We start from the raw sequence: 13,016 nt of genomic DNA on the forward strand, positions 1-13,016 counted from the left end.
TTGAAGTTTCAATATTTTATTAAAATAGCATATTCAACCACTGTAACCAATAATACATTAACTTTATTCCCAGAGTACGCACAACACAGTAGTGATTCAAAATATCCTTATCCATGGTAATCAATGAAAATATCTCAAATTCAAGTGTACAACTAAAACTAAACCTTTGAAAAAATCTCTCCTTTAAAGAATACATAAAGCTCTCATACAGAATTCTTTTAAACTGCTCTATACTTAGATATCAGTGTCTCTCACCTGACAATACCACTAGCTTTTTTCTTATGCATAGTAGAACATCTCATATTTTATAGTACCCATTTTATAAATAAATTGGCATTTTCCATCCCGTTTGTGTTTATCTTCAGCTTCACAAAGAAACCAGTAAATAAAACTGTCAAGGACAGTCTCAACAAAATGATCTCACAGCAAGATATAAAACTCGATACTAAAAGATGCTTCTACTCTATTTTACATAAAAAGACAGATTTAAAAAGTGCAAGGCAAGATTTGCAGGGGAGGGAGAATATTTGTTATTTTTAGGCACATCCACTTCTTTAAAGCAAGCTTCAGAATGAAATTCCAGTTTGTTCTTCATGATACCTGTTTAAAAGTCTCTCTCTCAAAAAAAAAACCAAGAAGAAAAAAAAAATTACATCTGTCAAATGTCAAGGAGGGAATTTCCAAGTCTTCAGTTATGTCTTGTTCTTCCTTTTTTCATCCTTGCAGGTTTTGGTTTGGGAATATACTGATTATTCGCCTGATACTCAAGTTCCTTACGGAAGTAATGAATTGCTTTATTCAAACCTTCTTCCAATGGGACCTGTTCCCAAAAGTGAGGAAAGAATCGTATCACTCCAAGTTCACATCAGCTCTTTTCACAACAGTATCTTTAACACAGCTATCGAAAGACTGCTAGGAAGACTCATTCTTAGCCAATGTAAGTATTAACAGCACCACATACTGGTTACATCTCTGCACTGCTAATGCAATGTTAGCTCTTAAACATCAGATATATTTTCTGACATAGTTAAGTCAAAAGACCCTACAAATTTAAATCTCATCAGACAGTTACGATTGGTCTGTTTAGTGTCAAAACAGACTTAGGTAATTCTGCTTTCAGTTCATAATTCATTGAAAGAGACAGGCACACAGAAATCTACGACCCTTCCGTTTTTACTGATTAAAGATCCTCATCTCACAGAATGGTATATACCACACAAAGGTGATGGGTCGGTGGGGTTTTTGTTTGTTTTGGGTTTGTTTTTTTAGGTTTTATTTCTTCAGTGCTCCACTGATATGTGGAAAAAAGGATACAAATTATCACCCAGTATCTCCTTTGACATTCTTAAATTAGACACAAATAATTGTAATTCTTCATATTCTATGCCTGTCATATTCTATGCCTGTCTTTAAACGCTATGATTTGTAGACAGGAACAACAGAAATATCACCCACTTTCCTCAGGAGCCGTATGGTCTGACATGCTTGCTGATACCATCATCAATACAGGAGGATAAAACAGCAGCATAAAACCGACTTGCCTTGATGTACCAACAATGTACTTCTACTTCAGAGTAAGCTTTGTTAAGGACTGTGCCAAACTCAAAAGGTCAGAAGTACACAAAAGTTAACTGCTACAAACCTTTTGTGATTGTAACACTTGCTATTGGCCTTGTGCTTGCAGGCACAGTCTATTAATACCTGGTGCCTCTGTGAATCCTTTCAGAAAGGTCTGGAGCTACCTTTTGACACCAATAAGCTTCCATTTACTAGACAGGTTTGCATGTTTCCTGGAAAGATTTTTCGCTGCACATCTAAAAAAGCCTAGCTAGCCCAGTGGTTTGTAGAATGGGGAGCTGGCTAAAAAAGTCACACCCTTTCTAGTGATTAAGTAGACCTTACCCTCCCCAAACAAACCAGCTCTTACCATCAGCTATGCCTGGTCACACACCGTTAACTTCACCAAAAAAGGTGAGGCAGGAAAAAACCAGCAAGCATGGGCATTTTGCATTTCTTTAATATTAGCTGTGCAGAACAACCACAACCTTGGCATCACCTCAGGTGGCTGGTAACTAATCTTTAGAGGTCAACAGACGTTACTGTGGGTGGTGAGACGTTAGACTAAGCCTGAGCACGTTTCAAGCTTATCAACGCACAGAACAAGCCCTGAACATCTCTACGTATACCTATAGTCCACAATAAGGGCTCCTTATTCTGGTTTAATTTAGTCTACCAAAATTAAAAGAAAACAAAAATGTATCATGCCTCTCTAGCTAGCTTCTGTTTTGCCTGGCTTTCACATATTTCCCTTTAAACAAACTCTATAACCCAGAACATTTTTCTAGTGCTCATATTTGTCCCTATTCATCCAAACAAGTATTTTGGTTACAATGATGTTACAGATAATCTTAAAAATTTTAGTCCAAATTTCTAAAAATTCTTGAATTAAATAAAAGCCACTTTTTCCCTCCACAGCAAACAGGAATGAGGATTGCTGCAACAGCAAACTCATTAGCTCCCGTAACTACGTACCATGTACTTCAAAGGATTCATCTGGCTTACAGAAAGGCAGACATTTCGTGATACACATGTGAAAAAGTTAGAATGTCTATCCTAACAATGGGGTTTTGTACTTAAGTCTATTACAAATGCTCATCTGCTCTTCCACGTGGCACAGGCCATACAATCTTACCCAGCTGTTTCTGGATCGTGAGCTAGGCCAACATACGAGAGAGTGCCTTTTAAACAACTGTCCTGGAGACTGTGTTAAGCAGATATTCTGATAACTGAAATGTGTCGTTACCATGTAGTCCTCCCTGATCCTCCTTTGCCTCCCCATGTTTTTGCACACAGGAACAGCAGTAATACGGCTGTACATACCACAGGTTCCCAGCCAAGCAATAATTTGGCTTTTCTGATGTCAGGTTTTCGTTTCTGAGGGTCATCCTGGGCTTCGGAGAGAAACTGGATTTCACTCCCACTGCCTATTCAAGAACAGAGAGAGCATTACCATCCTCAACTCGCTGTTTTACATTTAGATCTTTCTTACCTATTGGAGCATCAGGTCTCTGCAGCTTTCTGCTTCATAATCCTACCACTGAAATGCCTTCACAGATACAGCTGCACCGCATGCAACAGCTAGGTGAACCAGCTGTCCCACAGCAACACAGATTCACAAAGCATTTCACAAGATTTCAGCATGAATGCACGATAAGGAAGTTATGCTTAACCAGTCTAATAACCTTCTACGATGAAATGACTGCTTCAGTAGCCAAGGGCAGAGCAGTGGATCATCTGCCTTTACTTCAGTGAGGCTTTTGACACTATCTCCAATGACATCCTTACTGAGGGCTGGATGAGCAGTGAGGTGGATTGAAACCGGGTCCACAGGCCCAGAGGGTAGTGATCAGTGGCAAAAAGTCTAGTTGGAGGCCAGTAACTAGTGGTGTACCTCAGGGGTCAATACCGAGTTGCTGATACAGCAGAGGGCTGTGCTGCCATCCAGAGGGACCTTAAGAAAGAAGGCTAGAGAAAAGGGCTGACAGGAACCTCACGAAGTTCAATAAGAACTGCCAAGTCTGGCACCTGGGGAGGAACAACCCCAGGCACCAGTACAGGCTGGGGGCCAACCAGCTGGAAAGGAGCCTGGTAGGAAAGGACCTGGGGGTCCCTGGTGGACACCAAGTTGAATATGAGCCAGCAATGTGCTCTTGCCACAAAAGCAGCAAATGGTACCCTGGGCTGCATTAGTAGGAGTGCTGCCAGCGGGTTGAGGGAGGTGATCCTGCCCCTCTACTCACACTGGTGAAGCCACACCTGGAGGTCTGGGTCCAGGTCTGGACTCCCCAGTAGAAGAGACACGGACATACTGGAGAGAGTGACAAAAGGCCACAGAGATGATGAAGAGACTGGAGCATCTCTTCTGTGAGGAGAGGCTGAGAGACCAGGGACTTCAGCCCTGAGAAGACAAGGCTCAGGGAGATTTTATCCATGTGTATAAACACCTGATGCAGGAAGTAAAGAAGAGGGAGCCAGGGTCTTTTCAGCAGTGCTCAGTGACAGGACCAGAGGCAATGGTCACAAACTGAAACACAGGAGGTTTCCCCTGAACATCAGGGAATGCTATTTTACTGTGAGTGTCGCTCAGCACTCGTACAGGGAGGCTGCGGAGTCTTCAGACTTGGAGATACTCAAAAGCAGTCTGGACATGGTCCTGGGCCACTGCTGGCTGTAGGTGGCCCTGCTTGAGCAGAAAGGTTGGACCAAGTGACCTCTAGAGGTCCCTTCCAACCATTCTATGACTCTGTTAGCCCTTTTGCATCTTAAAGGGACTTTATCTCCTCTTTGCCCATACTCTCCAGTCTGATTTAAATAGAAAACATAATACTTGCCTTTCCTCATGACAGTACACAGAATAAGGACAATTTTTCTAACCAAATCTATCAAATAGTTTATATGCCATGTTGCTGTCGGATTTTATGGATGCAGAACTAAACCGCCTCTCTGGAAGGACTGAAACAGATCAAATTATTTGTGAACAAACAGACAAGGGAAGGTAACAATTATTCTATGTGCTTGATGCGTTTGGTGCTGTGATTTTTTATTTCCTTCCCTGATCTGTGGATTCACAGATGCTTTCCAGAGGGGACAGTCCTCTATCAGAAACATTGCATGCATCAGCTGTACTGTAAGTTTGAATTTGTCTTTTTCAGATCCCTCAGAAGCGCTTCTGGAATCTACGGACTAAAACCCCTTGGCTAATGGCATCAGTATTTTTATCTCATTAGGAAGCCACATTAGAAGACTAAACACAGCCATTCACTTCTATTCTTGAGAGCTCCGATTTGCTACAGGTATCAGAGCAAGAATGAAGAGAAAGCCACAGTGTTTTCTTCCCAGCCGCACACAAGGGAGGTGCTGACAGCCCTTGCAAGAGTCACTGCTAGATTGGTGAGAAGTTGAGAAAGACTGTCATGACAGCATGAGATTTTTGATGGTAGTTGAAGGCGAACAGCCTACGTAACTGCGAAGAACCACCTTGCCGCAGTATCCGTATTTCAGCTAAGATGCTATGCAAAACATTCTCATTCAGGTGTTTCAGATTTATGTATTGTCCTTTTGTCAAAACAAAGTTAAAAACTGCATAAACATTATACAAAATAATGTGTACAGATTGCACAGATACACAAAACCACTGTATTCATTCTACTGTTCATGCAATATTTTATATACAATTGAGAGGATTTGGATTATTTTAATAATATGTAATTATATGATTAGGATACAGTTAAATGCCTGTGATAAAGTTATTAAGAAATCCAAAGACTAATTAATGATCCATATATTACACACACTTATCAAGTAATAATTACCTAACAACAGTAAGTACTTCATAAGCGTTACTAAGAATTAGTTATCATACTCACCAACAAGTTTCTTGATTAACTGAGCAAATTCTAGGATAGTGTGCTCTTCTGGGTTTCCCTAGAAGTAGAAGGAATATTCATTACAATAACAATTAAACACCTTAAGACATGCTAGCTTTCTGATGTGAGACAACTCTTAACAAGTTCATGTTAGAGTCTGAAAAAGGTAATCACTATGCTTTATTCCTACTTTGACGAAAAAAGGGTAACTTTGACAAACTCCATGCTCGTTAGAAAAGTTGCCTTCCATTACATTTGCCTTGGCAATTCAATGTATGTAGGGAAGTGCCCCAAACAAAATAATTTTGTAAAGAATGGGCAAACGCATGCCAATCACAGTAAAGGCATGTCACTCAGCAGCCCACACAACCACGTCATCAATTTGAAATCTGGATTCAAGGACTTAAGGACTACTTACTTTCCTATACAACATTCCTTAACTTTTTTTTTTAACCAACTGCATGTAACCTCCTCATCATTTTAGAACAAAATGCTGAAAACTTCCTGTTAGCATTAGCTCACCTTCATCAGACTCAATTCCCTCCATCCCTAGCTTTCCTTGTTGCAAAACTCTTCTTTACTATATCTTGTTTAACCTAAAGCTGAGCATTTTGGTATAGATTTGAACACTGAGTTTTCTGAAGATAAAACATGTGACAGGGCTTAAAAATATCAGCATTTGGATCGAAATGTAGAAATGAATTCATGGCCACAGCAATGAAGGAAAATCTGATGAACAACTGTCCTGCAGAGTTGAATGGTTGATTTTGCAAAAGCTGGCATACACAGAAATGACCTGGCACATGCATCCTTTTTCTATTATATCCACTGCTGAGAGTAAGGTGACAATGCATGGGACAGAACAAGAATCTTATTAGACAAGTTATAAGCAGCCTTAATCAATATTAGATAATTATACCATCAAACGCTACCCCATTTTCCTCTTACAAAGGATAGTATGAAGTGATTTCTAATTATTTAGAGCTAAGTATTCCTTCAGTGCTTTTTTTCATTAAAAGCAGTCTTTAAACATTTCCTTGGCATATTCTGCATGCCACACCTGTCCCCCCCTCCATATTTTGTTCCTGTTTATTTTCATATTCTAATTACATACATCTTTTTGCTAAAACAAATTAAAAACTCTAGAAAATTTATCCTGTTCTTGGAGCGGTAAGATCTCAATATCTAAGGGTTTCATTTTTTTCTTATAAAGAGAATACATAGAAGAATACATTATTCATAATGGAAATAAATTTTTGCTCCCTTTCTTTTTTCTAGAAATCAGCATCAGTGACAAGGAGGAAAAGAGAGGTGATGTTGGCCACTGCACAGTGAACACAGTAGAGTGGAGCTCTCATACTCACCAAGTTGACAGGACTGCTGACATTGCTGTTCATCAACGCCACCAACCCATTCACAAGATCACTATAAAAAGGGAAGAACAAACCGAGGCAATTTCCACTTCCCTATAAATAATACTCTTTTCTAAAAAGAGAGCTGCCTTCTCAAAGCCCCAGTAGCTGAGGAATGCTGAAATCAGATTTGCAGTGTATACTTCAATGGGTGTATGCTTTCTTGGGTGTTTGTTCTACAGTCCCTGAATGTTATTTGAATGTTTTTTGAAAGGGTGGTTATCTTTGGGATACACTGGCTAAGTTCACCTGAGCATACGAATGAATACAAAAAAATAAAGTTACTAAAAAACAATTAATACTTCCTCTTCTCTCCAATACCCAAGCATATTTAGAGGCTGGAAATCCAACACATTTCAAGCTAAGTTAGTTATAATACAGGAGCACATGACATGAACACCTGTTTTGCAAATTGTTGTTTGAATTGTCATCTCGCTTTCAGAAATCCTTAAACCAAGTTTGTTAAAAATGATATTTTGGTGTTACCTACCCCCAGCAAAAGAACACAAAACCCTTCTGCATTATCAGCAACAAACTTAGCAGCTTGGCCCATGGCATACAAATCCAGATCCCTTTCATTATGACTTAGAATCAGGAAAGGAGTGGCTACTTTGAACGGATGGGGTTTCCGTAATGCCTATCACTGCTGTTACTACTTTCAGCAGTGGGAAAGAACATTTCCAAGCAGAGAATGACAAAAACAACCCAGAAGCCTGGCATAGAAAGTTAACTAGCATGACAGAACAAAAGAATCTGAGGAACAGATTCACTTTTTTGTAGTGAAAGTACATTCTGGCGTTGCTTACGCTGCAAATATTAGCTGCAGCAATATCCCCTTAGCCTGCTCCTTCCTCCAGAAGGGGACACACATGTACAGCCCACGCACGGACCGAGCACCCCAAAGGCACAAGGTGGCAGCATTGCATTAAAATGCAAGGAGTGACAAACTGCTTGCCTTGAAAACTTAACCTACAAGTTGCTTGCTGTCCCTTGAAGGGAAGAACATATTAATATCTCAGTTCAAAGCTCTAAACCAATTAACATTTTGTTTCTCGGTACTTTTAAAAACTTCTGTGTCTCCCTTCTGAACGTACAGCTGGCCTAAAAACGAACATCATTTCTCTGACTAAAATGCACATGCATACAAGGTTGGCCAAGCTCAAAGAACCATCAAGTAAAGTAAGTAACAGAAGGCTTACCTGACATACTGGAAAGCTCTCGTCTGAGTTCCAGGTCCATAGACCTAAAACCAGACAAAAATTAGAAAAGTTACATAAATATAAAAGTCCTCTCTAGCCCAATTATCTTGTCCTCCCCATTACAGAAAAACATCCCAAGGAGAAACACCTGAGACATCAGCTCAATGTTACGGGAATGCAAAAAGATGTGCTTGCAAAGCCTTTGGCAAAGTATCAGTTCTTTGAAGGTCGTCTTCCTCTTGGACGTGTCTCCAGTAAACACCTCCTTAGGCATTTTGTTAACCAGAACTCTGGATGTAGGAAACATTCTCAGGGATGTAGGACAGAGTGATCCTTTGTCCTCTCCTGGAACATTCAAAGAGGCTGCAGCATGCACTCAGCCAGAAAAGAGCGCCAAGCATTTAAAGTAAACATCAGGCTACTAAGATGTGGTTATGACAAGCACTTTTTTATTTGCTTATTAACAACGGCCAGCTTCAAAGCGACCAGCAAATGTTAGTGGTGTCTAAAAAAATTGTCAAGAAAAACAGCACTGTGTTTAAAGCAATCAGAACAACAACAAAAAAATAAAATTCATGTCACACTAAATATTACTGTCTGAGGAAATGAGAAGTAGAATAATTTCTAAAGGATGGCTCCCAGAGTCACTTGTACAGATTTGTACCAAAATTTACAGAAGAAAAACTAAAAAGTTTTCTCAGGTTATGTGATGGCACTTTGGAGCAAGCAAGTTGTTTCAGTTCTGACATTGAAGTATACTTAAAATGTACATAATGGTATCAGATAATAGTTTCTTTTCCCACCACAGTTTAATTGTGTGCAGTGTGAAAAAAAGAGTAAATCTCTGGGGAAAAAGCAAATCCTTAGGAGATGCAGTGAACACAACATTCAAATTACTGCAGCTTGTTACTCTAAAGTAACCACAAGTCTAAACCAAAAATTTAGCAATGGTTAGGAGCAAGAGAGTAGCCAAGATGCATCACTGATGACATTAAAACACAGTAACAAGCTACTGAAGTTAACAATCACTGATAAACAGCAAGCAAGTAAGCAAATGCTGACCTCCAGAGAAGACCAATCTTTCAAAAAATTATCAGCGTACTTAGGTCAGGTGACATGCATTGCTTTGCAGAATATAGACAATTTGAGCTTTTTAAATTATTTTTTTTTTATAAACAGTTCTAGATTTCATCCTGTCAGTAGGGTAGTGTCTACTACCCAAGTTTTGCAGATAGCAACCATATTTTGGCATATTATTTGGAAAAGATTAAAGTTAGGGGAGATCTATCACAGGACACTATGCTTCATCTTGCCTGGGAATGACTTACTCCCTGGTCTATGATCTTCAGTGCTCTGTCCAGTTTCAGATTTTGCTCTATGAGAATCGTGGTAGTGGCAGTTGCCACAAAACTTTCATCCTTTTTCTCTTTGGATTGTCTGCTCCTTCCTAGAGGAATTCCTGGCTGAACTCTGGATTTTACAGTCTCCAGTACAAGGAATCGTGTCTCAATCTCAAGATAGCTGCTCTGTGGAGGTACTTAGCAACATTTTTAGCTATTTAGCAGAAGCCATTAAGTGATTTCCTGGCACTTCATTCTTCTAATCTAGGCAACATTAACAAGTACTTACATGAAATGTCTGTTGTATATCACATAAACTGAAAATGTTTCCATGGCTCACAGCTGATCCCAGATTCCGAACTACTACTTCCCATTTCAGCACATCTCCTCGTTTATTTTACATAACCTCATTATTTTGTAACAGTAAAGTAAGCAGGATCAGGGTATAGGTCAGGCATTGTCTGTATTGCTAAATTACCAGCAGCATCTCTGTAAAGTATTGGCCTGTGGCAGCTCTTGCTCTCCCAGACAGTGTTGTGACATTGCTTAAGCATTATCAAGAGCCAAGGACCATTCAGCACAAATAGTTTGGATGTGGCAACTTGTTTTGGCAGGGAAATTTAGCTATATGGATGAGGGTCATGCCACACCAGTTTGTCAACGGTAATAAGAAACAGTCCTGGCTGGCTTTGTTTACTAATAGGTGATGTAGCCTGAAGGCTTCTAACGTTGTTATACGTGGAAAATTTAGGCTGATCTCCAAACTTGCTAAAAGACATTTAAATGCCTAACTTTCCAAAATGGTTCACAGAAAGTTCCTCAACAGAAATAAGTACCAAAACATGATTCTGTGAGCCTTGTCATGTCATGTCCCCATAGCAGAGTTGTGACAGACAGAGAGATTCAAGTTCAGGATGACTAAAATACTTTCTCAGACTGCAACTGGTAATCTGGTTTCTCTCTGGGAAAGGAATACTAATATCATCAACAGAGCACATATTTGGATATATAATCCTATAAATTTGAGCTTGGTACACTGAAAGACTACGGTGGGTTGGTTTTGGGGGGGGGGAGGGCCTCAGTCTCAGTGTTTTCTACAATCCATCCTCTTTCATAGCACATGAGGACAGGATACAAAGATGAACAGTTCTTCATGTCACTAAGAGGTCAGTACTTACTGTTAGTGGTTCTCCCTGGAGAGCCTGTAGGATAAAATTACTGACAACTCTACCATCATTCATATGCATTCGAGGACCAAAGGTATTGAATATTCTGGCAACCCTCACTTCAACTCCTTCCTGTAGGCAAAGAAAAAAAGAATTGTTACTATCTTAAAATAAGAGTGTCATTCTTCCTAAGTTAACTCTCTCTTGCCCAAAAGCTTTCTTAAAATCCCTCTTACAGCTTTAACAAGCTTGTTTTTTCACCATAAAATATTTCTAACATCACCTCAATGCTTCTGGAAACCGTAGTGCATACAGCAATGTAATTTATACTAGTTCTCAGTATTTGTAATGCAAATTCTAAATCAGTGCTGGAACAGCTGATGATTTCAGTACATCATTTTCTTCCAATAAGAACTTTAAGATTTTTAAATAGTACCCTTCCAACAACAACTTATTTCCCAGAACGTATCTACATTTTTTGCACATAAGTGAAGTCCCACAATCACCAGAAAAAGTATATATACCAGATACACCAAAGCAGCATTTCCAAAGACTGGAAAAGTTGAGTACTTCAGATAAGTATCTTTACAAATGCCATAAAGTAAGTCGCTTTGTAACCACAGCTACCATGTTTCTTATCTCCCTGCTACTTATTAGGCTATGTAAATGCATGCATTACAATCCAGGCTTAGTTTTTTCCTGAGAAACATTTATATCATTGCCCAAAGTCCTTTCTGCAGGATATTCTGCAAATCTTCAAAGTAAAATGCAACAAATACGTGAAATTAGAAACTGTTTGGACAAAACATTTTAACACTGGGAGACTGGAGACTGAAGTAATCTCTCTCTAGGTATTTTCTGTTTGTTGATACTCATTTGGACAAGCCACAATTCATGACAGAAGTCTACAAGACGGATGTTTGGTCTTTGTGAGCTGAAGCATGCACATGGCTCCTGATGAGTTCAGAGCAGTGTGGTATGCTGTAAACATCTTGTATTTTCAATGCCCTTTACTAAGGCTTAGACTGATGCTTGGCATTTTCTTGGAAGACAAGAGTGTGTGTGGAAGAAGTGTATTGTTGTTACACCTGCAGCTGAAGCTTGTAGCTCACACGTCACTCAGGAGAGTCCTGGGAACATGTTTTTCTTGGAAATAAATGTAGCTTCATGTACAAGAGAAATCTGCAGGAAAATCTGATCTTCTCTCTTGGGTCTCCAATTGATTCATAAACAAATGAATACTCAGAGAAGTTTTGTGAAAGCAATAGCATTAGCTTTTCACAGATGAGAGGGACAAAAAGCACATTTAACACTTTAGCTGTTACTTAGTGTTGAGAAATGGGAAACATCAAGCTTGTATAGGTAAAGCTCCATGCTTCCTAGTATGGAGAAGGCCAAACAACATCCACTCTGTTTAACTGCGGGTAAACTTTCAGTCACCATGATCAAATGTTGTTTATATTTGCAACTAAATTGTAAGCTAACAGTAATCAGGGAGGTAACTTGTGCCACAGGAAGAGCTACAGTCTTGGGTCTTTGTCACATAACTTGCTTGCATCCCCAACAGAGCCAAAAAAAATAGCCTCACAACATTCACTTAGTCCTGCTGAGAGACCCTGGAAAGCGCAGAAGTCCCTTCTCATGCAGAAGACGTCAGCTGGGAACACATTCTTTATTTTCTGTTAGCTAAAAAAGCATGGCAGTGCAACATGGCAAACATATACTGCCAGCAGCGTATTACAGAGCCATTCCAAATCCCTTCACTGTATCTGCAAATATATACTCTGACACAACTGCTCCTTCTTTTGTTTTGCCCAGCACTCTATCTTAAAAAGGACACTGACTCTTCAGGGAGGGACTGTATTTCATGTGGGCTTTCCAGATATTGCCATTAATAACAGGTACAGAAAATGAGGCACTTGGAAGCTAGCACTCAAAAGGAAAACAACTCATTAAACAATGCTGACCAAAAAGCTTCTCTTGTACTGTTACAAGCTACAGCAGCACCCTTGTTTTCCAGTATTGGCTAGACAAACACCACGTTCTCTATAGGCACTTATCCATAGCCACAGTGAATCCTGTGTGTCTTCTCCCTTCTATTTATTCTCCTCCCTGCACCATAATGCTGTCTTTTAAAATGAGTAATTTTTTATTTATAGTGTCATCTAGCAAAGCTTTTCTTTGTAGCCTACTGCTTTGAAAAATCTATTTTCTATGTGGCTGAACTACTTTTGTGACTGCAAAATTGGGATCTATCTTCTCAAAACAAATTCTTCCACAAACAGATTTTGGAGCCAGGAACTTAGAAATTGTCCTAAGTTTCCCTTGCCATTTCATTAACATCTTTGAAGTGATCCTTTCTGCATGCTGAGCAACTATTCCTTTTTGTATTAACTGCCTATGAATACTTTTGGTACACTCTTACCTATGTCCTGTTACTCTGAGCATCAACAACGTATTAGTTACAACTGAG

At 39.5% G+C, this 13,016-nt stretch overlaps 1 protein-coding gene across 2 annotated transcripts in view; it reads right to left on the reverse strand.

The window, feature by feature from the left end:
* The window catches only part of UXS1 (UDP-glucuronate decarboxylase 1), a 63,628-nt gene continuing 50,612 nt past the window's right edge, over positions 1 to 13,016 (reverse strand). For both annotated transcript variants that reach the window (XM_055802227.1, XM_013302026.3), the window contains 6 exons: positions 10,556 to 10,675; positions 8,038 to 8,081; positions 6,791 to 6,851; positions 5,427 to 5,484; positions 2,881 to 2,984; positions 1 to 820 (listed from right to left, as the gene is read on the reverse strand). In XM_055802227.1, coding sequence (XP_055658202.1) covers positions 689 to 820; positions 2,881 to 2,984; positions 5,427 to 5,484; positions 6,791 to 6,851; positions 8,038 to 8,081; positions 10,556 to 10,675 — 519 coding nt within the window. In that variant the 3' untranslated portion in view covers positions 1 to 688. The remainder of the gene's footprint in view (positions 821 to 2,880; positions 2,985 to 5,426; positions 5,485 to 6,790; positions 6,852 to 8,037; positions 8,082 to 10,555; positions 10,676 to 13,016) is intronic.

The sequence above is a fragment of the Falco peregrinus genome, chromosome 4, assembly GCF_023634155.1.
Source record: "Falco peregrinus isolate bFalPer1 chromosome 4, bFalPer1.pri, whole genome shotgun sequence".
In the NCBI taxonomy this organism is placed as follows: Eukaryota; Metazoa; Chordata; class Aves; order Falconiformes; family Falconidae; genus Falco; species Falco peregrinus.